The sequence below is a fragment of the Anabrus simplex genome, chromosome 1 (assembly GCF_040414725.1).
Source record: "Anabrus simplex isolate iqAnaSimp1 chromosome 1, ASM4041472v1, whole genome shotgun sequence".
In the NCBI taxonomy this organism is placed as follows: domain Eukaryota; kingdom Metazoa; phylum Arthropoda; class Insecta; order Orthoptera; family Tettigoniidae; genus Anabrus; species Anabrus simplex.
This window is the reverse complement of record NC_090265.1, coordinates 837,111,473-837,138,988: the sequence shown is the minus strand read 5'-3', so window position 1 is coordinate 837,138,988 and position 27,516 is coordinate 837,111,473. Positions and strand designations below refer to the sequence as shown.

At 36.5% G+C, this 27,516-nt stretch overlaps 1 protein-coding gene across 1 annotated transcript in view; it reads right to left on the bottom strand.

Moving 5' to 3' along the window:
• Positions 1 to 27,516, bottom strand: part of LOC136857204 (serine-rich adhesin for platelets) — a 329,451-nt gene that overhangs the window by 252,749 nt on the left and 49,186 nt on the right. Inside the window, exons 3-5 of the mRNA XM_068224997.1 lie at positions 25,170 to 25,602; positions 14,415 to 14,527; positions 3,973 to 4,998 (exon numbers count right to left, since the gene is read on the bottom strand). Of these exons, the coding sequence (XP_068081098.1) occupies positions 3,973 to 4,998; positions 14,415 to 14,527; positions 25,170 to 25,602 (1,572 nt within the window). The remainder of the gene's footprint in view (positions 1 to 3,972; positions 4,999 to 14,414; positions 14,528 to 25,169; positions 25,603 to 27,516) is intronic.

The window sequence follows — 27,516 nt, the reverse complement described above, 5'->3', positions numbered from 1 at the left end:
GATATTTTTTCTCTTTTTCTATCATTTACCTATCATCTACTCGATACAGCGCACGAGTCCCTAACACGCTGCAAGACGCAGGGGCGCCTCCTCTTAAGGATCACATGAGCACGCGAACACCCTGGTAATCCCAAAACTCATGAAACTTACACGATATTGTATGATGAGAACAAGATTTCTGTACGTTGAGAACATATTTACGAAGTTGTAAGTGCCGATTCACTTTCCCTTTCCATTCGAATCACGCGCCACGCTAGCCGATCACAACCCCGTTTTGAACTACAAACTTGGGCGTATTGCATAGCTAGAGCTTGAAAGGACAATTCTGTAGGTATGGAGAACATGATCACAGTTTACAGTGTGATCACGGCACTGCCTGCTCGATATGCATCCGATGGCTGCTTCATATCGAGAAGGCAACCCGTTTCTAATGCCTTCTTTAAAAGTTGTTTTCAAATCCCAAAGATGGCAGAACGTATCGCGTAGTCCGTGGCGGTTTGATGCAGAGAGCTGTTACTCTGGAGTGGTTAACTGACTAACCGCGACGACAAGAGCTGTAGGCCTGATTATTTACATTGCATCCTAACTCACGCGGAAATGTTTTGTATGATAATAATGAGCAAAACGAGAATAAAAGTTGAGGTTTTGAAGTAATAATAATAATAATAATAATAATAATAATAATAATAATAATAATAATAATAATAATAATGCCGTGTGACCTCCGGAGAGGTCTTTCAATTTTACGCCGTATAGGTGACCTGCACGTCTATTAGGATGGGGCCCTTCCTATGACGAATTCTAATGCTTAAGACGGCACACACCCCCAGCCCCCGAGCCATTGGAATTAACCAATTAAGGTTAAAATCCCCAACCTGGCCGGGAATCGAACCCGGGACCCTCTCTACCAAATGCCAGCACGCTAACCATTTAGCCATGGAGCCGGATAAAAGGCACTTTAATGCACGAGTATCGATTATGAATTAAAACTCAACAGTTTTTTGAAGTGAAAAGTGGAGCTAAACGAATTTAGATGACGTACATACCAGATGGTTCACCGACCTCTTACGATCTCGTTTTATGCAACCCGTCGCGTTTACTACAGTTTTGAAATACATCGGTCGCTCTCCCTCCCCCTCGTCGTCCAAAACCATCTCTATGTGACGTGTTTTGATAAATGGATAGAAAGGGAAGGACCTGTTCTCTGGTCTACTAGATCGCCAGATCTCGAGCCCCTGGACTTCCTTTCCTTCCCTTTCTATCCATTTATCAAGACACGTCACATAGAGATCGTTTGGGACGACCACCGCATATAATATACACTGACTGACAGAGCAAATGCAACACCAAGAAGGAGTGGTTCGAAAGGGATGAAAGTTGGGGAAAAAACAGAGACGGCACGGACGAATAATTGATGTTTATTTCAAACCGATATGCAGGTTACACAATGCGCACGGCATCAACTCAGTAGGATGTAGGACCCCCGCGAGCGGCGATGCACGCAGAAACACGTCGAGGTACAGAGTCAATAAGAGTGCGGATGGTGTCCTGAGGGATGGTTCTCCATTCTCTGTCAACCATTTGCCACAGTTGGTCGTCCGTACGAGGCTGGGGCAGAGTTTGCAAACGGCGTCCAATGAGATCCCACACGTGTTCGATTGGTGAGAGTTCCGGAGAGTACGCTGGCCACGGAAGCATCTGTACACCTCGTAGAGCCTGTTGGGAGATGCGAGCAGTGTGTGGGCGGGCATTATCCTGCTGAAACAGAGCATTGGGCAGCCCCTGAAGGTACGGGAGTGCCACCGGCCGCAGCACATGCTGCACGTAGCGGTGGGCATTTAACGTGCCTTGAATACGCACTAGAGGTGACGTGGAATCATACGCAATAGCGCCCCAAACCATGATGCCGCGTTGTCTAGCGGTAGGGCACTCCACAGTTACTGCCGGATTTGACCTTTCTCCACGCCGACGCCACACTCGTCTGCGATGACTATCACTGACAGAACAGAAGCGTGACTCATCGGAGAACACGACGTTCCGCCATTCCCTCATCCAAGTCGCTCTAGCCCGGCACCATGCCAGGCATGCACGTCTATGCTGTGGAGTCAATGGTAGTCTTCTAAGAGGACGCCGGGAGTGCAGGCCTCCTTCAACCAATCGACGGGAAATTGTTCTGGTCGATATTGGAACAGCCAGGGTGTCTTGCACATGCTGAAGAATGGCGGTTGACGTGGTGTGCGGGGCTGCCACCGCTTGGCGGCAGATGCGCCGATCCTCACGTGCTGACGTCACTCGGGCTGCGCCTGGACCCCTCGCACGTGCCACATGTCTCTGCGCCAACCATCTTTGCCACAGGCGCTGCACCATGGACACATCCCTATGGGTATCGGCTGCGATTTGACGAAGCGACCAACCTGCCCTTCTCAGCCCGATCACCATACCCCTCGTAAAGTCGTCTGTCTGCTGGAAATGCCTCCGTTGATGGCGGCCTGGCATTCTTAGCTATACATGTGTCCTGTGGCACACGACAACACGTTCTACAATGACTGTCGGCTGAGAAATCACGGTACGAAGTGGGCCATTCGCCAACGCCGTGTCCCATTTATCGTTCACTACGTGCGCAGCACAGCGGCGCATTTCACATCATGAGCATACCTCAGTGACGTCAGTCTACCCTGCAATTGGCATAAAGTTCTGACCACTCCTTCTTGGTGTTGCATTTGCTCTGTCAGTCAGTGTAATATAATATAATATAATATAATATAATATAATATAATATAATATAATATAATATAATATAATATAATATAATATAATATAATATAATATAATATAATATAATATCAGGGTCCACAAGACAATGATTTTTCGTTATGTTTTTCTCTCCGACCCTTATATTTATATATTCCCATTAGCCACCACACCATACCTATTACTTCTCTGTTTGAAAGCTTTTTTTCATTATTTACATATTTTGGGTAATTTTACATAATTCTAATAATTTTTTTAGTCTCACATTCTGCCATAATCATCTGCTTCTCGACATCTTTCACTATAATCGTTACTTTCTTGCTGAGTCTCTTATCTTTGTTCTGAATCTTTTTACCCCAGTAGCCTCCCATTCTTATTCTGTCGAGCATCCTTCTCACATTCATTAGCAAATAATCATCATTTAAATGTCTCATTTGGTATTTAACCAATAATTAATTCTTGATTTCTAGTGGGTATTGCTAACCTTGTAAGGCAGACCCTCTGATGATGGCGGGCAGCATCTTCTGTGTACAGGAAGTTGAGTGTTAGTGTGGTGGAGAATAGTGTTGTGTGTGATATGTAAGCTGCAAGAATTTTGGAATCAACACAAACACCCAGTCTCCGAGTCAAGTGGATTAAACTTTTAAGATTAAAATCCCTCGAGGCGGCCGGGAATAGAACCTATGGTCTCGAGGACTGAAGGACAAGAAGGTGACAAATAATCAGTGTTACGATTAGATCGTATGTGGAATTCTCAGGGTTAAATTCCGACAAACTGCCTTAACTGTTACTCATAACATAAGCACAAAAGACAAGCTTTTAACCAAGGAAGGGAAAGGAAGGGATGGGAAGAAAACGGAAGGAAGGAAGGAAGGAAGGAAGGAAGGAAGGAAGGAAGGAAGGAAGGAGCAGTTAAAAAGTTTTCATATACTGAGCGATCGACTTAAAACTGGCCTGTCTGGCATGTTCTTCAGATAGTCTGAGATGGTGGCTGTGAGTAAGGGACCAGTTTTAAATTGCTCACTCTGCATACAGCATGTCATTGTTGCGCCTCGAAATACCGTTGTGTGATAATGCTGAGGGGAGAAATACTGACCCGCAGCACATGTATCACTCAGAACCTTTCTGGTAGAGTTCTAGAGTGAAATATTATCACATAGCGCAGTTTTTCTAGGTGCAACGATGATATAAAGAAGATAATAATTTGCTCCTCATACATACAGTTGCTTGTGATTCATTCCAGATGCCGTCACTGTGGTCCCTCAGGTCATTGGCTAGTGAATCACTGGAGGCAAATGGGGAAGACCGTTGCGTAAGAGGCGTGGTTGGGGGCTGCACCTCCTCCTTTTCTCCCTGAGGCTCCGACACTCGAGATATAATATCATCTTTATCCTCTGCCGGTTGTCGGGATAATTTTCGCTCAGGTGATGGTGGGGCTGACTTGGTATCTGAAAAATATTCCTCGTCTCTGGCTTGGTGAAAAACAGGCATATCTTGATCACTCGCAGTGGACGATACCGCATCCTCCAAAGAAACACTACGTTTCCGAAATAGTCCTCTATAGATAAGATTTTCGTGGAATTCATCTTCTTGCGAGTCTTCTAATAGGAGAGGCGATGATGTTGCGAGTTCCGCTGGTATAGATGAAAATAATGCCACACTCTTCTTCTCTAATGGTTCAAGAAATACGTCTTCGTTTTGATAATATGGATAATTTCGATCTTCCGAGATCCCTTCTTGACTAACAGATGCAGTATCCATTTCAGCTTCACCATTGTTGAACAACGTTCGACGGTCAACCAAAATTTCTCCCTCAGAGAGCGTCTTTTGGAGCATTCGTTTCTTGGCACGACGTTCAACTCCCTGAGGTTCGAAGTCGATGAATATTTCCTTGTAAGCTTTTTTCTTTTTGACTGAGGAATCGGTGGCAACCGTAGTGGCAGTAGTGGTTGTAGCGGTGGTGGTTGGTTGCACTTGGACGGGGGCAGGTGAAGTGGTTGCAGGAGGCGCGGAAGACGATGACAGGATTGTCTCAGGAGGTGTGGTAACGAGGAATGGCGATCGTGGTGGTTCTTCTGACTGAGTTCGCTGTAGAGGTTCATGATCATTACTCGTTTCTTCATACGTTTCAGTAGCCTGGACGACTCCAAATCTACCGCCTGCCTCTGAGTAACTCTTCATGAGACCTCGACGTGAGATGAAACGCTCTCCGCCATTGGTCTGGGCACCCTGAGACACCATTCGTACCTGGAAGAAGCAACACAAAGTTAACAGACGTTTAATAATAGTTATGAAAATGAAGAGAAAGCTACGAGCAAAATGTATTTGGAGTGGAGTAGAGAGGTTTGTTACTTTGAGGCAGCAGACTCCTTCATAAAATTACCTTCAACTCTTTGATTTTCATAAAATATTGGAGAAAACAATACCATTCATGAAATGAAATAAAATTAAATTCAACTTGAACACTCCTCCTGTGTAACAACAGTGAACTGATATTTACCTCGAAACTATTTGTACCTACTCATTTATACATATGGTTATCAAACATACATTTACCTAACCATTACTTTTTCCTCAGTACCGTTCATTTCTGTGTTTTTAAACTCACTTCTCTTTTATTCATTTATCAAAATGTGTTTTAGAAGCACACATATTCAGGGTTATTCACCTAAGGTGTTATACCAAAATAAATCCTAATTTATTTAAAATATCAATATTATGTTTTCGTATTCTTAAATTGTGTTAAAAGGAGGTCGTAAAACGTGATTTTTTCCGTGAGATTATTAAAACCGGAGATATTGACACCTACTTTGCTTTTAAAAAACAAAACTATAGTAATATGTTGTTCCCTTAGAAAACATGTTACAAATTCAGACATATAATTCATTTATACATTGATTGGTTACTTCAGATTGAGAGTTTAGAGGCTGAGACCAGGCACTTGTCTTGGCATATCAGTCCGTTCGCTGGCGCAAGGTCTTGCTGATACGCAAGTTGCTTCCTTGTTGGAGTGCAAGCTACACAACTGTACAGTAATGTACTGTACATACTAACGGTACAATTATGTGTCCCTTGGGTTTTCAAGGTTTTTATGACGGACGAACTCAAGTTTGGAAAAGGAGGTATCTGTCTGTCTGTTAGGTTATCAGTCCAGAGGCTGGTTGGATCCTCAAATAGCACCTCGAAAGCTATGCAGTTATAGGAAAACTGCAAAAACCAATGGCAGAGCCCAAATGAGGCGTACTAGGCAAGATGAGGAGTGAGGTAGTCTGTCATTGCTTTCCTCACTGGACCAGAAGGTGCTACTGCAGCACGACTGATCCTATGAGCAACACCTTTCATAACACTCGGACACTAGTTGTGCTCCAAATGTCATTACTCAGCACCACCCATACCCCAGCAGCTTCCATATTGTCACAGCCATGGATGAGGCTGGGACTTCGGTGGAAACTACACTTTGCTCTGGACTGTGGCAAGAGACAGATACAAAAATACTGCATCCATCAAGAAATGGCAACAGGTATACATTTTTAAAAGAAACAAAATAACAGAACTAAAACATAATTGTCTCCGATTTGAGAATACAGTATATTTGAATTGAGAAATGAAGAAACAGTAACATTTAACCCAAAATATTTTTAATGTGTTAAGAAAGTTCATGAATATGAAATGGTAATAAGCTGGATAAAAACTGTTAGGTGGTAGAATATGGTATTGAGAATTCGGACGTCTTCATTCATTCATTCATTCATAGATCGCGTTGAATAATGCACGTCCTACAAATTTATGGACAATCCCAGAGGATGTGAAACGCTGTATCATCGCTGCATTGCTGCAATACCTAGGGCAATTCTTTATCCCTCGAGAGAAGACTGTAAATGTGCATTGCCGTCAATAATGAATATTCCGAGCACATAATAAAATATGAAAACGCACAAGAGGATCAATCATTGAAGATCTCTTTTTCTAAATATAACCTATGCCCTAATACATTTCTATCCATTACATTTTGTACTGTTGTTGCGTTAAAAGAACCAGGAACTGTGAAGCGATAGAAATATGTAACTTTCGATGTTTTAGTTATATATCTCCGGAACTAAAAGAGGTATTTCCTTGAATGTTTTTGATATATTCACAATACATTCATCATTATTTGGGTGGAATATGAATCTTCTATTTTTAATATTTTGTGTCAGAAAGAGCATTATGAAAGTAATATTTTTAAACATGTTGTTAAAAATTGCCTCAACTGATCACCTTTTTCTGAGAAGATACTCAAACCAGACCCAAGAAACTTTGCATGCATAATATTTAAATATATTTTTGAGCTGCTGAAGTAAAATTATTGTTATTGTTTACAAGAGTTGAGAACTTTTGAAATATTCTATTTGAAGACTGAAATATTCTGAAAATTTCTAGTGATCTTCAAACTGGACTCCATCAACTAATCAAGATATTTAATTACATTTACATCCACAAGCAGATCTATATAGTGTCTGATAGACTACCGATTTACAAATACATTGATGTGATAGTTTCTGAGAAAAAGGTGCACAAAATTTAAAAAAAAATTACGTACGGAAAATCTAAGAAGAATGTTCGACTGGTAGCTGGCATCCAATGGTATTCAGCGTGCAGAGTAATGATTAAACCTAATTTTATTGCCTCAAATATAACTTCAGCACAATAATTGATACACCAAATTCTTCAGGAATGGAAATGATTTAAGATCAAAAAACAAAATTGGCATTCTTGAGACTATCGCACTTCCCGGTTCCCTTAACCCAGCGTTGTCCATAATGTACATATCTGACCATAACTGATCCGTGACGCTCGCTGTGCTGTGATAGAATGGGGATTTAGGATGACAACTCGCGCAGGTTAAGTGTAGACAACATTCTTGCAAAAAAAATACAACAACATTATTCCAACTAATTATCACTGAAAAGGTGCTTATTTTTTGCGATTATTTGATTATTTGTGATTACATTTTCAGCTTAATGAATAATTTATGTTGAACTTAATCTGTGATTGATATTTAATTACTGTAACTGGTAAAGTGTAATGTCGCTAGCGTCTGTTGAGTTTACAGCACCTTTTGATAAATGGCTTTAGAAGACTAGAAATATGAGTGATTATCACAATAATGTAATTAATTCATGAAATATATTTTAGAGGAAAGTATTCTTATGGCCATATGTAACAAGTGTACTGTCATTGCGTGAATAATAATTCCTGAGGGAAATCTTACACCATGAGAGTCTAATAGGACCCATTTAGTACAAAGTACAGTGCTCCAATTTCGAGGGTGACATAACAGTGTACTCGTGAACAAGTTTCAGTTGCTATTGGGCATGAATATTATGCGTGCTTCATTACGATAGTTTACATTTAGAATTTAGGAGTTAGGTAAGTCTCGTATATATTAAGTTCAAGCAATGACATTTTAATTAAGTCAATCAAAGTTTTATCTGATGTGATTCATTACTGATTCATATAATTCCAATCTAATTTAATTCAGAATTAATCCCGTTAATCCAAGCATAAATTGATTATTTCGAATAAGAATAATGTAAGGTCAGTTTACTGATTCAAGTTCGGAATGTTGTTACGATAGTCAATTGGTGCATTACTGTAATTTTATATTTAGTTTTCTTTTGGCTCCCATCTTATGTAAACCGTACTCCACTAACATTTTATTTCAGTTTATTTCAGTATAATTTCATTCCTATTCAGCTTCACAGTTTATGTACTTTTATTTATTTAAATTTCTCATGATATTTTTGATTAGCACACTTTTATTTATGTTTAGCTAGCAGATGTACCCGTGATTCGCTACGGTATTCTACATTGTATACGGATATCGAAGTAAATTACTGTACACGAAGTGAATAAGATCTTTTAAAATTGCATGTCTCCTAGCGTTATACAAGAATCAGCATGGGGAGGTCCCCATACGTTGTTTCGAATGTAAAGTGTGAGTTGCGGAGTTGTGATGATAACGGCAGGCTCGCTTGCCTACTGCCACTCACAATCGAGTTAGGAAGTTTTCATTATAATAGAAGGCCTCCTTGTATACTGTGCAGTCACAATCGATTTGGAGAGTTTTCGTTACAATGGCAGGCCCATTCCCTACTTCCAAACAAAATCGGGTAGGGGAGTTTTGAAGAAAATTGCATGCTCCCTTGCCTTCTGCCAGTCAAATCGAGAAGGGGATTATTCATTACAATGGTAGGCTCTTCTTACTAATGCCAGTTACACAGGAGCTTAAGGACACCATTCCTACTGCCAGTCAAAGTCGATGTGGGGAGTATTGATTACAATTATTAGACGCCCTCCTGCAGACAGTCACTATCAATTTGTGAAGTGTTAATTATAATGGCAGACGCACCCCTTCTAGATCGCTACGAATCGACTTCAATGAATATGTATAGTTCGTGATACGAGAGTATATGCATGTTTACAATATTGCAGACCTGTTTTACAGATTTAACTGCTACTGAACGGTTCGTTATATCGACAAACGAACTGCACCATAAAACGCCTCTTTTAGCGGTATAAATGGTTGATCCTATGACATTTTCTCGTATCTCCTATATTTATGGGTTAGATTGAGTTAGAAACTTAGAATTGGGAGAAATTTGGGTAAGGTTTTCACACACTGCATTACGTTTTGGATACTTATGTGACAGATAGAAACATCGAATTTGGCTGACGTATAGCTACTGAGAGGGCCAATGTTCGTGCCGAATTTAATGATTCTATCTTTCTTATAAGTGTGTAAAACTATGAATATAACTAAAATATATGCAGACCGTTATTATTACACCTTAAACGGATAACTGTACGAAAATTTCACCAAACTAGTCAATTTACAGATTTTATTTATATAGATAAGTATCATAATGAAATACTTTAACCCCTATTTCACTTCTTTTCAAGCTCCCCTTAAGTGGATTTTCCGAAAACCAAAAGGTATTTCTTTATTTTTAATGAAGATTCCAAATAACAATGCTCACGTCTGTAACATCTTCAGTGTTTGAGATATCAGTATCCTAATGAATATAATTCAACCGCATTTCAGTCCTTTTTACCAAACCCCCCACTTAAGTAGCTTTTCCGGAAGCAAAATATACGTGTTTCTTTATTAAAAGAAATTAATAATACCAATTTTCATTTTTCTAACATGTTAAGTTTTCTAGATATACACCCTACTGCAAATATGCTTAAAAATTCACTCCCTTTTTCACTTTCCCTTAAGTCGATTTTCCGAGAAAAATGCATGTTTCTTTACTTTTACAGGAGATTCCAAATAAAAATTTTCGCGTCTGTAAAATGTTGCATTTTTAGATATACTCTTGATATACTCATTTAAAAAATCACCCCCTTTTCACTCCTGTTCACCCACCGTTAAGTGGTGTTTCCGAAAACAAAAAAATACGCATTTCTTTATTTTTAAAGGGGATTCCAAATAACAATTTTCATGTCTGTAACATCTTCACTATTTGAGATACAAGCATCCTCATAAAAGATATTGAACCCACTTTTCACCATTTTTCAGCCCCCGTGAGGGAATTTTCCGAAAACAAAAGAATACGCGTTTCTTTATTTAAAAATTATATTCCAATAAAACAATTTTTACATCTGAAAACCGTTAAGATTTTCAGATATAGATGTACTCATTTAAACAGTTCACCCCACTTTTCACCCTCTTAGGGACGGAATATCCAATAACCCTCCCTTAGTGAGGAACTACACTGTAGTATAAATGTATTCCCAAAATTTCATTTCATTATGTCGAGTAGTTTTGGCTGGAAGTTGATTACAGTCAGTCGGACTTAGCCTTTTATAGTATATACAGAAAGGAGATAGATCGCTCCAAACCAACTTGCTTTTATATATATAGAAGGCAGATAAGCCTGAGCACATTTGTAAGTGCAGACCTTCATTTCAAGACTTACTGCTCCTAAACGGTACATCATATCAACAAACGCTTTGCGCCATCGGATGCCTCTTTTATCATTCTATATGTTTGGTCCTAAAACATTTTTTAGTATCTCCCATATTTATGGGTTCGAATGATATAGGAAATTTGCATAGGACCGGGCGAGTTGGCTGTGCGGTTAGGGGCGCGCAGCTGTGAGTTTGCGTCCGGGTGATAGTGAGTTCGAACCCCACTGTTGACAGCCCTGAAGATGGTATTCCGTGGTTTCCCATTTTCACTCCAGGCAAATGCTGGGGCTGTACCTTAATTAATTCCACAGCTGCTTCCTTGCCACTCCTAGGCCTTTCCCGTCCCATCGTCATCATGCGTCGGTGTGACGCAAAACAAATTGTAAAAAAATGCATAGGGCGAAATTTGGGTACATTTTTAACACTTTACATTATTTTTCGTATACTTGTGTAGAATATAGTATCATCAAATTTGGCTTGCATATGGTCATCAGTCGTGTTAATGTGCGTGCCAAATTCGATGACTATCTTTCCTATAAGTGTGTCAAGCTATGAAATACACAGTTAAAAATCACAAAATTTACGTACAATCGAGAAATACAGCTAAATATAACGTGTAAGGGAGAGGGATTCGGCAACAGGTCATAGGACCAAAGAGATGTAGATAACTCCAAATTGAACAGAGACTGTGCCATCCGTTTTGTGATAGATTTACTTTTTAGCCACCAAATACCTCGAAAGGAATGTCTACACCGTTAAAATCGCCTCCAAATTTCAATATTTTTCGGAAGTAAAGGTGAAAAATTTAAGCATCTTGGAATTTTCTTCCGTCGGTTACAGGCTAAAAGCTATAATTTCGCCAAATTTCAATTTTCTAGCTCGTCTGGCAGATTATGCCGCCATCTTGATTTGGAGGGAAGGGGGAAAATTAGCAGATACGTGGAAGTGCCTCATTAATTCACGTCTATTTCCATTTTAATACTTTTATATTGTACCGGAAACACCGCTACGTGAAACCAAGTTCGAAGTATGTGTGTTTAATTTCGCGCGAGGTGGAGTATAGGCAGCCTGCCGAACTCGCTGACGTGCACAGCCGTGACATAGCCGCTTCGAGCCAGCTTCACGCAGCCAGGCTCTACCATATATGGTAATATTCCGACGCATGTGTAAAGGTCTACTTGTAGTTAAGATGTTGATGTTTTTACACCGCCTACGTGAAGGCCATCGAAACAGAAGCAATCTATCAAATTCTCGAGAAAAATCACCATGCACTTTTGGAGTTATAGAGGTGGATAATATTCCCGTTTCTAGATGCTTCGCCACATCCAGGCTACAGAGGCAGTAATACTCCACTGTCTCTGCGGTACGTGTGACGGGTGGAGCTCTACAAGTGCGGCAGACCGAACCTATGGTCAGACGTAACTTTGCATCTCGAGTGCTCGGTTCCAGCGGAGGTGGAACTTATTGATTTTCTTCAGATGTCATATTAGGACTTGTGTTTCAGTGACAAACTGAAGGGACATAGAATTTTTCTCGTGAGTTTTGTAACTCTTCCAAGTACTAAATTTGAACTTGAGTTTGAACTTATGTTTCGTAAACAAACTTTGAGAACATAGAACTTTTCCGAGTGCCATATTTGAACTTGGTGTTTCGTGACGAACTGTGGAAAACTTAGAGGGTATTTCCGAGTATTACGTTTGAACTTGTATTTCGTAACGAACTGTGGGAATATAGAACATTTCTGAGTGCTACATCTGAACTTGTGTTTAAACTTGTGTCATCCTAACAGACTGTGGAAACATAAAATACCCATGCCATATCTGAATTTGTTTTCCTCTCGTGAAGTCCCGAGAGAACATTAGAATTTTTCAGTGCCATATTGAACTTACAGTTTCTACGCCATCTAATGACATTGCTGAACAGTCTTCAAGTACATGTAATTTTTATTTATGGACGGAATAGGACATTTCCGGGCCCGTTAAATTTGCTTAATTTATTACGAACGTGCTAATGTGTCCTGAACTTTCATGAACTGTGGATATTGTGCTCAATATTGCGTTCTAATTATAAATTGACGAAGTCAGTACGTTAGGAACTGTGATGATAAAGATTACGGATCTAATGGAACACTCCAGTCTGTCCTGCCAATGCCAATATTAGCGGACTTACGTCGTGAACTTGACATTATAAATTGTACAGAATTTTCCCAAGTATTAATTCAGCTGACATCCAATATGTGGTCAGATATCCAGTTTAATTGTTTTACTTTCAAGTAATAACTTATGAACCTTGGTGATTCAACGAGGTGTTTGAATCAAGATTCGAGTGTCAATTTCATTAAGATTCGACATATTTCACTTGCAATGAATGAATGAATGCAATATTTAAAGGTCAATGTTAATTCATTTAACAGTGCTACGAGCGAGTTGAATGCCATACGGGGACTTGTGTGCGCGTCACGCCTTACCTCTCAGTATTGTCGTGTGAGATCGAACCCCGCAACGTGTGCACCTAGAAATTCGAGAACTCTCAGATCCTCTAGAACTTCGAGAAATTCTAGAACGTCGAGAACTTCACATCCAGTACGGGCGTGGTTCTTGTCCAGACCGTGTCCAATAACCATCCCGGAGTCCGGAGATTCCAGCCTGCTACAACGCTTCAACTCAACTTGTATGAAAGGTGATATGAATTTGTTTCCAATGAACAATAAAATCAAATTTCTGAAGAAATCTAAGTTCAGTGAACTAATACCCCTCTCTGTACCAACTACAATGTTTACGTACTACACCCTTAGAAATATTCCATGCACTTCAAGCTAGTGTCAGCGGCCCCAAAGACAGACATTGTTTTCCCCAGTACAATATATATATATATATATATATATATATATATATATATCTCGCTCCAAACCGACTTGCTTTTTTATATATAGAGTCAGTTCAATTTTGGTTAAAGTAGATTTATTTTGTTAATACGTTCATATTAAGTAGAATTAGTCTTGTCTCCTTATTTAGTAGCTTAACCCATAGATAGGAAGGATCCTTTATGTACCCAAAACGAAGACGAAGTGACGGACTGTCCAAGGGCGCCCATGCCCGGGGGAAAGGGGAGGACGCGCTCCCCCTAGCTCTCAGGGAAAGTAAAAAATCTAATATAGTCAGGTGTTTTTTCTTTCAAGAAAATGATTTAAAAGACGGTATTACGTAGAAGTGGTAGAGGATACCGTGGGTGGTATTCTACCGTGTAATACAAGTCGCCATTCATCTTCCAAAATATTAAAAATACTACATACCCCTAGGTCTAGGCCTCTCCCCTACAAACTATCATATGGGCGCCCTTGGGACTGTCTGAGCCGTGGAATGAGAGAAGAAAATGGTACTTGAGTTGCGCCGAGGTAAATTCCAAAATACAACGATCTCATGCAAGAACAGGATCATTTAAAGGGTACAATACATACATACATACATACATACATACATACATACATACATACATACATACATTTGAACGAAAATATTACTATTTTCCTTGTACAGAGAAACAGAATATATCTTTTAAGATGTTTTCGTTCAATATAAACAATTTTGCACAGATCTCACAAAGCGAGTCATAGCAGATGGACGATATTTTCATACAGCTCAGGAGTACATAGACAACAGGCATACATTACCGAGGTACAATTTAAATGTTTACAGAATGGCGTGACTTACCCGATGTATGGTCCGTGGACTGAGTGACAGGTAATGGGGAGCCATGGGTTTCCGTCCCAAACACACTTCAGTCTGAGTTGCTTGGGTCTTCATGGGTGCCCTCTTCACCTTCTCTGCAAGGACAACAGCCAAAAGCCTTGCTCAAAACCTGTCCGGGAATATTCCGGAAGGTTTTGAGCAAGGGTGATTGCCACTTGCATGTTCTGTCAGTGGGAGAGAAAACTCAACAGGTTATTGTGTCCAAAATTTTTATGAAACAGTGAACTTATGTACTCACATGATACGTAGGTTCATGCACATATATTTTAACGGAATTTATCATTGACGAATAAAATAATCTTTCTGATTTATAAGTTATAAATTCAGTTTCCTTAAAATTATTCAGATATTTAAAACTGAACACAGCTCTTAATTTTCAAGAAAATCTGTGATGTTTCAATCGCCTGACAGAACTCCAACTGATTTATTTGAGAACAAAAATGTACGTACAAATAATACAGATTTATAATATCGAAAGACTCACTTGGTGATACCATAATTTATTTCTATCTGAATATAAGGACGACTTATTCTTCCTTCAAGTGAATTGTGATCAGTTAATTGCTTTTGCTAGGATATTGTTTGTCATTATAGTACTTGCTATTTCATAGTTACAATAATTTTGTATGCGAATCACGAAATACTTGTTGGATGCGTTTTCGGTTCCTGACAAAAAAGTGACGATAACTTTATATATTGATATCCAAGTAAGTCTTCCAATAACATATTTTCAACAGTTTGTACATATATTACACATATAACAGCTATAAGTTTACTCTAAAATCTCATGAGATCCCTTTAATAAAAGATGTTTTCCTATTGTTTGCACTAATTATAATTGTTATGCCAGGTTTTCAACGAAGTATTGTAAATTGACAACAATGCAGAATAAAGATACAGACTGTTGAAGATGTTTCCTTTTCTTGTCGGGTGATGAGGCGTTTATTTTTAAAATCTGACACTTAACACTTAGTCGATTTATTACTACTTCATGATACCTCTATATCTACTTACGCAATGCACGAGAAAGTATGTTAAGTAATATTAAACCACATTCCTATATATCTAGATAAATGGCATCATACCTAAAACATGTAAATAGTTTATTATGTGATGTAATGAAAATATTGTTAAAGTTGATGATATTTGATACGTGTGGTATCATTAATGAAGTTTATAAGCTCACCACACCTAACTTCTTCTACGTTCATGTCCAGTAAGTATATATGTGTCTTGCATGGGAATTAACGTCAACATCGAGCTAATATTCATTAAAACGAGTGTTTATTTGGATGTTCCTTTGTAAGAGTTTTTAAAAATTATTATAGTTGCGCTTGCCTTGCACCATTAATTAGTTTTCATAGAGACTCTTAGCCAGAATTACTTTCATAACGTATGTTATATTACAAATGTTCACTGTCAAACATTTACAACACATATCAATATTATACTTACAGTTTTTGTTTAACACACTTAGGGAACAAATAACTCTTCATAAGTTCGAAATAAAAAATCACTCACACAACTATATATTTTAGCACAGTTATTTAAAACGCACATGCCAATTTAGTAGGGATGTTGATGTATAGAAGTTCTTGTCCGTCGTGCACACAGAAATAATTTCCATCATATAAAACAATTATCGCTGAAGCAAATAAAATATTTCGCTGTATTTTGAATCCATGAAATTGAAGATAGTTTCCTTACATTTTCTAGATTTGACAAGGACTGGAAAATCTTGCTTCCTTAGCATAGAATAGATATCAAATTCATCTTGGTTCGAAAGTTCACATTACTCATGTCATGATAGAGATAAGCAGTATAAAGCTTACTCTTCTTTCGTGTTCTTCTATTGAACCTGATTCATCAATGGACATTTCTCGATTCAGATTAAAGAAAGACGGTACACACTCTCGTACGCTGTTGATGATTTAAGCGATGGAAGTAACATGCCAATTGTCCATGATGTGAACAAATACTTTCTCGAAGTGTATACAAACCTTTTTATGATCTAGGCATCATTATCCAAATTCCGATGTTGATTTTCGATGACAGGTTCAGTTTGTCACAATAATGACAACCCACACTGCATCTTCACTGTTAATAGCAATGATGAGTTCAAAAGAACAAAGGATCTTCTTAAAATGATCTGACGAATTCTCTTCACACTATATTTACTTTTTAGAGAAAAGAAGACCAAAGTACTAGATACAAGTGAACTATCAAACTGGGATTCTGAAGTTATATATAAGTTTTAAATAAACTTGTAATACAAAACCGAAGGAAGTATGAATTCCTTCTAAAGGTTACAAATCTACCGTACAAAAGAATAAGCAGTTACGTCTGATCCAAAACCTTTTTTTGTCTCTTAATCTCCTGTGTAACTATTACAAGAAATGCAGCATTACACACTTATTTTTCTGACGACAATTAAAACATTAAAATTGAATAACACAGATTTTTAAACCTATCTTCTCTTACACGACTGTTTTCTATTTGTGTAAAACAACAGAATCCATTTACTATCTAGATATACTATTGATTCTTCAAAGCAGTTTCAATATTCTATTTATGAAATCATAAGCTGAAGTGAGTTCCCGCTAAAATATTGACGAAACGTCAGCGTCTGTCGGATGTTCCTCTTCTTCACAGTACCGCAATATGACTGTCAATTTCACATTCTACATGCAAAACACCGTTACCCGATGCCAGGAGCTACCAACGATGCATCAAGCATTCTTGGATAGAAGTTTTCATACAATACAAATGCATTAAATTAAAACATAAAGATCACAGTACTTATGTTAATGCTCTCTTCCTTTTAAGGGAATGCTATTGTACATTATTTTAAACATTATCATGTTAATATTAATAACACGTTCTATTAGTTATGATATACATTCGTTTTACCTTGCGGCGACTTAGTTCATGAAATTAAAACATGAATTTTAACGTTCAGCAATAATGTTTACGTTAGTGCTACATAAATAAAATGTTGACACAGACAAGGTTCATGGATGAATAACCTTCATTTAGAAATAATACTGAAATGTTAATTAATCTACTTTCATATTCCAGACATATATGCACACTTTAAATATTCTTATGAATGAAAGTGTACTTTTGCTAGACTCGACCTTCAGCAACAAGAAAACTATTTGTTGAAGTTAATTTATTATAGGATTAGTGTTATTTAAAGTAGTTATTAGTATACATGAATGACTGACAATTATCTTAATCTATCATGCTGAAAGAAGTTGTAACACATGGTAAACAATAGCTGAAAGCAAAGTCATAACGTTTTACCTATTTCTTCTTACAAATTCTCACATATGGGACAATCACTGGGCAAAAATTCATTCAATTTCAATTTGGCTGTTATGAGCAAAGTATGTCAACAATAATACAAAATGATCAATATTGGTTTATCAACTGGTATGCATTATAACCTATATTCGTCACAGATGAGTATTTTATCAATATCACATATTGATCAATGTATTTTAATTAGAAGATTGCCACCATTATGTATTCAATATTACTGACAATACGCAGAGATATACGAACATTAATTGGTTGTCAGGGCAATAGTGGCATACGATACATTGTAGGATGGGGGTGTATTTCCAAAGTGAGTTTAACGTATCGAGGCTCAGTTTCGATAAATGCATGTGATATTGTTGATAATATTGAGAGCAATCATTCGCTCTCCATCCGCCATGATATACGATATAATTAAATAGACTACCGGTAATAGGTTTTGAAAATTAAATGTGGAAGTATTCAAATATATCTTCTAGTTCAAATTTCAATATCACTAATGCAGAAATTCACCCCCATCCTTAGGGTACAAATTCTGAATAGTCTCAGTGTTGAATTGTGTCTATACTCTTAGAATGTATATGAATAGTTAAATGTAGATGCCAGGGACATGCGATTCTTCTTTGAAGTATAGTAACTGCCTCTTTTAGGTAGAAATATTACGTCCTTTTCATAGTAACATTAAATTAATATTCAGCATTGCCTTATTTGTTATATGGATTATTGTGAGCTATTATTAATAACCTCATCCATACGAAACTATACAAATGTTTCGTTTCTCTGCAACGGAATAATACTGTTAGTCTGATTCAAAAGATTTCTAGTAGTCAGCATAAAACTGCCTGACAATTAGAGTCCAAAATATACTATTTCAAGGAGAGTATTAGTAGAAATTTAACCGCCATGGTTATGATTTGTAGTTGTCATCAAAATGGCCTTTCTAAGCGAATGCGCCTGCGATGAGTACTTGTTATAAAGAATACAAATTTTATTACATTATCCACCATACTCCAAAGTTGTAACCTTAATTTTCTGTTTACATATGCCAATAGAGCACTTTGATTTATTCCACATATCTGGAGCGTATGGATACGACGTGAAATTTGTTTTCAATGCATTGTCTCAAATGGTTCTTTTGTAGACACGAAAAATAATTTTAAAAACGTATTTCTGAACTATTTACGGCTCATGTATAATTTAAAATGATTGATTCATAATAATGGCTTTGTGTAATTTAAAATCAACAATCGACTATATCCAAAGAGAGTCTCATTATCTGCTAACCTCAAACATTTCTCGATAATTGTAGATGTAATAGAACACATCTCATTCGTACCGGTAGTGGTTTCGATTCATTCTTCTAAAGGTGTATTTTTATGCGAAGACCGGCAAATTTTGGTATAACGCTGTTATGTGCTGCTAGGTACTAACAGCCTTTTATTGAGAGTAGTATGAAGATTGTAAAAGCTTTGTTTCTTGGTTGTAGCCATGCAGTTTCTTCAGACAAAATGCTAATAAAATACTTTTTTAAAGTTACGGTATTGAGTATCTCAGCTGACGTATACTGATAATTAGCCCATTATTTAGTTTGTACTGTTACTTCAAGTAATTATTTTGATATTGACAGCGTACGGTTTCACTTTTAAATGTTTTATCAGCAATTACTGGTTAGTAGTTTTATATATTTTCAAATACAAGGACAATATACTTAAATTCACAAGGTTTTACACTATTGACGCTTGTCTATGTATAATCATTTTATCAAAATCATATTACTTAAACGTAGATCGAATTGTCTTCAAATTTGCAGTTTATGTTTAAACTAATAAATACAAGAAAATTAGCTACAGATGCGAACGATGAACAAATAGTGATTATCAAATGGAATGTACAGAAATTTATATTCAAATGGAATATATTGAAAATATATACATTTACTATCATGTGTGACTCTTATAAACATAATATAATGTGATCTGAAATTCTTAGCGTCAAAATGCTTACGACTATAACCGGTAACAGTTTACACAGAATTTGGTATATACTACTAGGTCGAATTCTGCGATTGGTGGTGGGTAAATGTATTTGTTTGTTCTTTGTTTATTATTATTATTATTATTATTATTATTATTATTATTATTATTATTATTATTAGGGATTGTTCTACGTCCGAGTTGGTAGCAATATTATACTTGATAGTAATTAATATTAATTATTTCAGCTAAGAGTAGCGTTTTAAAATCATATTTTCGAAAATTAATTCTGTTCTATTTTAAGAAGCTGATTTTTTTTCGAAAATTAATTACAGCTGAAGGGAACATGATCAGATAATTAAATTAAAATTTTCTGCTTCTTTCTCTTTATGTCAAGATCTTCAAGAAGTAAGAGAACGGTTTATCAAATATAGTGAAAGCTTCCACCTTAATTTTTTTACAATTCATCACCTGCAAATAATAGAAAGGAATGCCAAAGAACAATGTTTAAAATATCATCGAATGCATGAAGTTCATACATTTATGTTATATTATTATTGAGTAATACGAATAAAAAGTATTCTGAAAGGCATAACCCTGATATCCAATAACCTTAAAGCAATTTATATGTTTAATATTTTATCAAATAAACATTATTTTAAATTATTTTTATGTGGCAGGCCTAAAGTAGAATAGAAACATGTGTTTATTGATGTACAAATATCGGAGGAAAAAGAGTCGTAATTTTTATTAAATTAACACTCTAAACAATCTGATACAGATAAGCTGAGAAAAAATTAAAAATGAGTATACATTTGTACAAATACGTCCGGTGGATATTATCCGTCTATTTTTAAAGCAGATACTCACAATTTAATATTGTTATATAATAAATAGATTAATGCAATATCGACAACAATAATAGGGAGTTTTTCTTACACTGAATGTTAAATATTAACTGAGGTATTTATGCATTGATGTTTCAGTTGTATTTGATTGTTAGTCGTGGGATAAAATGTTAGGATATCAGTAATCCCGATGTAGATGGCAGAAAAAGAAAGTGTGTTCTTGTAACATTTGTCCACTGTGATGAAGGTACAACTTGTACGATAATTATTTGTGTAGCTACATTACTATGCATACCAGTTCGTGTTTCCTTTTACATTATTTTGGGTAGATATAAAAATGGACATACCAATTATCCCTTGTAATATAATGAGTGAAATGTTGATGTTTAAGGCGTATTAAAATTTAACTAGGTGGAAAGATTTTCAGATAATTCATTAATCAGGATGGAGGAATGATATAATTGATGGTGCCAGTGAACGTTCACAAATTTGATGGCCACAGTTATAATGCCAAAGATCACAGTGATATAATAATTGTTTAACGATCTTAATTTATAATTTTTTCCGTGCAAAAATGAAGGTTCAAACATTCAGAGATTTTAGTGAGGAGAAAGGATTTTTAATCTATACGAAATGATCGAATATAAATTTCAGTTATGTATTGGTTAAAGAAAGGTTTAAATTTTACTATTTAAGGAAGAAATTCGATTATGTGGGCGTTAGTTACCCCAATCCTGAATTATCCGAACATGAAGAACCCATAGCGATATTATATTAACATTTTGAATTCGATTATCCAGATTATAGAGTTATCACTGTACTTTAATGGCCATAAATGTGACTAACAAATCATGTTATCTAGTAGAGTTGTTACCACTTCTTATCAATTCTCTTGTTGTAAGATGTAATACCGGTATACTCTGTGGGAAGGAAGCATAAGAACGCATAGAAGAGAGACGGCGATTACATTCATGGTGTCGATTGTTTGTAATTCCAGACATATTCTGTACTCTAAAATGATTAATTTACTATGTCATTTGGCGGCTGGTGGTTTGTGGATGTTAGGGGATGGAGGGTCTGTTAGTGATATAGATTTAATAAAATGGAATGGCCTCAAACATATTACATGAGCATGTATTAAACAACACTTTTATCGTTATTTATACCGGAAATCCATGCGGCGGCATTTCTTACGAGACTTTTTTATGCATGCAACACAAACGTTTAGATAATCTGTTATTGCAGACAGCATGTTGCGACTTTTTTTGTGATAGTTTCACTGTGCATCTTATTAAAGTGCGCATATGCATCGCTTAAACTATGGGTGAGGTTACCGAACCCCCCCCGCCAAACTGAAATTATTTGTCTTGTATTGGGTAGAAAGTTCATGTATCCTTATTTTACTTCGCAGGAGTTTCAAATCACATACGCCTTTATTTGTTCATGTGTCATAACCACCACCGAAGAGGAGACGCGCAGAACAGTAACGACTGGTTTCTTCACTATCACACTGCCAAAAAGTCTCATCGCAGACGCATCTATCCACTTTCTTACTCCGTTTGTTCTTGCTCTGGATTCAAATGTGTTGTTATCATCGCCATAAAACCTAAGTGTATCGTGCGGCGTAAAGAAAATTGTTAAAATAAAAGAAATCTGGTGTTGGGCTAGTTTTCTTTAAAAGTCCAATTTTCTCCTTAAATTAAGCACTACAAATCTTTGAAAAGCAATTTAGAAAACTTCTTTTAAAATTACGGATACATATAGAATGTTCGAGTTCAAGAACATTTGGATTTGCATACGATGAGACAAAAATAGTTTTTTTCATAAACCTTGATTAAACTTTCTTAATCACTTTGGTGTGATATAATTTCCCTTTAACATTTTTTAGGAATCTAACTTCTGTTATTTCATTTTCAGGAATATATTTATCAAGTATTTTTAATAATTTGGTATCATACTGTTATAATTAATGTGCAAGTAAATAATTATTGCATTAAAATGACATATGTCCTCTTAAATGTAAATTGTTGATTAACTAGCACTTTTATTTGATTTCAATAAATTCAGTGGAAGGAGATTATACCCTCTTTTTGTTCACCTTACAGTATTATAACATGACAAAAGAGTGATGATGTTATAAGTTTGTATTCAAATATGTTAATTGTGTGGTAGTTTATTATTCCATTTTATTAATGTGCTTCTTTCAAAATTAGACATACTATTATTTAAAACAAGCTTAAGTCTGTGCCACGTACTAAGAATGATTTATAAACATATTATTTCAATAAGGAAAGAAAATTATCATGGGTTGGCAAATTCGACAGATTCCGTTCTAAACTGAATTTTCCATTGAAGGGACAAAACAATTCCATTTATTTCTGAGTTAAAGTGTGAATACGACATGAAAGTGACAGAATTTCAAAGTGCGATATTCATGTTTTTGAATAATAAAAATGAACATGAGAGTTATCGGAATTAGTGCAATAAATTATTACGACAGCCTCGTTAAAGAAAATACTGTATGGTAAAATTATTAAACTATTATTATTTGTTTTTACTTACTGAATAATTTGCAAAATAATATACATAAACATATATTTCGTCTTGTTTAAGATTTGGCCATTAGGACTGAGAGTGAACTAATATTATTGTGATTAATTTATACAATTATAGTGAGGATTACAGTAATGTGCAAGGTCTCCACATTCTGAAGCAAACGCTTCATTAAGGCTTCATTAAGGTTTAACATTTTTAGAATATGGCTTTGTTTACAACATTAATCTTGAAAAAAAATAAGTATCCATACGTAAACTTTAATTTATTGCTTCCAATTGCGAACCGTAAATAAATTCAGATAGCGCAATCGTAAGAGAAGCAGCGTTACGCCCCAGTGAGGTCTGGGTTCATCAGCGTCGTAAAGAGGTGCGGTTTCTAAATGATGAGCCCAAGTCACACTGAGGCGAAACATTGGTACTCTTACGACTGAGCTACCTGAATTTATTTAACAATAATCTCGTTTGAATTATCGATTAAGATCCTTCCGTGGAAAGGATTCTGTACATTTGTTAGTGATTTATTATCTAGCATGTAATGAGAATCTCAGTTGATATGAGATCGTAATTTTTTAAGGCAGATAAGACAGCTTACAGATCTTCTACGCTGAACGGTTATACATAGATTGTGAGACTGAATTTTGGGAGGAATGATACAGCATTTAAGTGGATATGCAATACGTAGTTAATTGAGGGGATATGAATTATACACTGGAAATGTAATTTCTGATGGACAGACTGATAAAGACGTTTATCCAAGAGCTAACGATCCAAGACGGGAATTGCTTTTTAATTTTACAGTATAAGAAATCAAGAACGCTTTTCGGAAGTTAAATATATGTTTAAAAGTTTTACAGGCTACAGAAAGAATGACGTATTGATAATTTTCATTAATAATAATAATAATAATTCTATAATTGATACACTGTTTTATTCTCTAAGATAAAAATCATGAGAACTACATATATTTTATAGAGGATTTTGAATTATCATTCCTTTTGTTATTGAGATTTGTTGTCACTGATACGTTGCATTACATGAGAGTGCATGTGCAGAAGAAAGTATGATGTAAATTCATTCTTAGGTACAGAAATGTGGTCACACCGCATTATCTTTCATGAAAAATGGCGAGTCTACTGTTCTTAAGAATGACCTGAAATGAGCATCAATGGTAAAGCAATATTTGAAATAGTAGAGTGTTACTCTCTCCTTTCTGCCTTAATAATTTTTCTGTTTCTTCATACATGAATTTCTGAACTTCATAAGTAAAATAAGACATGTACTGTATATAAAATGAATTTTGTTTATTCTCCATTTCTTAAGATATTGAGAACCATGTTCACGGTTACCCTCCGCTAACATGAAAGTATCATTTTTATGCGTGTTCACTCACTTGACACTTTTCACTCTTCATTTTTTAAGCCAAGCTCTTTGATCTGGATATAGGCCCATATATCAAGTCCAAAATTCCTGCCATAGAAAATGCAACTTCATTTATAAACTATATTTTAAATATATGCCAAGTCATTGCAAAATGGAGATCACAATTCTCTGTATGCTTGAGAAATGGGGGTGTAATGTATATGTAACACAAATAAATTAATATTGTATTACAGATTATCTCGCTATTAATCGTATTGTACAATTTTGCCTGCCAATATTTAAACGAATATATTAAGGCATTATTTAAAATGGATCGTAACTTCAATGCAATTTTTGAATTTCGATCAAGGTATGCTTAAATTGAGCGTATGCTTCGCAGAAAATAAACTGAATTAATATTTTGGATTTGGGAGTACATTAAATTTAACATGTGGAAGTAATCTGCTATATGGATACGCTTTTTCTTAAAGAATAGAGATAGAACAATTTAATTCCAAATATTGCTCTTATTTAAGAAATGCACCCATTCCAGATGGATACTTGAATGATGGCGGTTGTACATTGTGATTTCTAGTCTATATGTGGAGGATGTTTAGACATAATTCAACCTTGAGACAATGGCAGGTTAGTTTGGCTTACCGAGGATTACCACTTTGGGCGAGTCTCCGACACTACCTCCTCCATGCTGAGCGCTGCCTGCTCCGTCTCCAGGTGCTTTCTTCCCATCTATGAGACGTTCTTGGCTGCATGCGACGGCCATTGCTTTGCAGGTGACGGCGTCATCAAAAGAGGTAAGCGTATGAGACCGTGCGAAACTGACATGCTTGGTGCGAGGCGGCATGTCGTGGTGTGGCAAGGCGGGCGGTGGTGGCGGTGGTGGAAGTTCAGGATGCGCGGGGCAGGCAAGATACTCACTGCTGTAACTAAGATAGGATAGACAAGAGGATCGAGGAGGGCCATACAGAGGGTGGTGGGACGGAGGGTGGTAGTGGTTATGATAATGAGAATGAGAAGACACCTCGTAGTCACTGTGGGAATCTTCCAAATCCGGCCTGATCGGGCGAGGACGCTCCTGGAACATAAATATTAATATTGATTGAAATGTTGCGAATTTTGAAAAAAAAGTTTTCAATTTTAACCTTTAAATTCCCCAATTCTTCCCCTTTAAAATCCCATGATCAGTGTTTACGTAACGCCAATTTTAAAGCTCCAAATGCCGATTTTATAGGGTAGCGGTTCGGCGTATATAGAATAAGCCCATGCTCCTTTCTTTCATGTTATCAGCCAAGCTTAGCTTCAAAGTATTTTCGGACTACCATTTCAATACTACCACTGGATATATTTATTCTAGAGGGCCTGCGCTGTGCGTAAGAGGAAAAGGCCATCTGAGGGAGTAATTTACAGTCCAGGGCAGTTTTAAAGCAATTACTCTATGTTCTTAAAACTTTCAATTGATTTTGTCTAAAAGCTTTTTCAGCTCTTTGCCATAAAATGCTCCTTGCGACAGGGTTCTGATTGGTTTCACCTGAAATTTTCAGAGAATGTTTGAATATGTACGGAATTAAAAGTAGTACTTACTGCATTTTGTTACCAGTTGAATATTACCGTCATATTTGTACTCCTCAAATAACACGAAACATGTTTTTTGCCTATTGAATGAGTAATTGAAAAATAATATGTACAATAGTTTATACCTGACTGCAAAACCCGGAGTTTTTCTTAAAATATATGAGTATTTTTGACAAGTCTGCCAAATTATAGCCGAAGAAAATGGAAACTTTGTTGCAAGGAGCATTTTTCATGCAACATATACGAATTATTTGCCAATAATTTTGCAACCAATTAACTAATCAACTCCAAATTTCGTGTGGTAATATATGCTACTTTTTAAAATTTGGTTTTGATAAGTGGTAAATTATAAAGGTTAAAAATTTCAGTCATGATTCCCCTTAAATAAATTTATGTGGTGCTTATTAATTTTAGAGATAAATACAGGGTAGTCAGAGATGCTTTACTCCGACGCGCGATCTTCTGACCATAGGCGAGCACGGGCTCGTTTGCCGGTTGGGGATCGAAGTCAGTAGCATACAACAGTAACACAAATAATTTTAAGAAATTTTTATGTACTAAATTATGAAAGGAAGATGTTGAAACTGTCTGCATTCATTATCCATACATTTTTGGCATCTCGTTACGAATTAATCATCATACGCTGTACATCACGTGTAGGGATCCTAGCAATTTCCTAACGAATATAATGTTTTAGTTCTTGTATGAAGTTCGGGTTCGTCTTATACACGCCATTTTTAAATTTACCCCAGAGATACCTAACAACCGCAGGTTGATAAATTGGGGAGCAAGGGGGCGTCAAACCTCTACTAATAACTCTAATTATACACTTCGTGAATTTCTCTGATGGAATAATTTGCAGTGTGAACAGAGGCTGAGTCCAATTAGCAAAACTAAAAAATTTGCAAATTCGTTATCAGTAAACAACTGGAATCACAAATAAATTTATTTGCGGATGATGTAATGCTGTATAGAGCATTAAATGAGTTCAGTAATGTGAGCGACTGCAGGGGGACTTAAACAATGTTGTGAGATGGACAGCGGGTAATGGTATGATGGTAAATGGGATGAAATGTCAAGTTGAAAGTTTCACCAAGAGGAAAAGTCCTCTTAGATTTATTGGGTGATAGTACCTCATGGGAACACTGTAAGTACCTAGTGGAAATATAAGGAATGATATTCATTGGGGTAATCATATTAACGAGGATATTAAAGAAAGGTTACAAATCTCTTCACATGGTTGTGAGAGTATTTAGAGGTTGAAGTAAGGATGTAAAGGAGAGGGCGTATATGTCTCTGATAAGACCGAAGTTATAGCATGGTTCTGGGACTACTTGATACGAGAACTGGAAAAGATCCAAAGGAAAGCAGCACGACTTGTTCTGGGTGATTTCCGACAAAGGAGTAGTTTACGAAA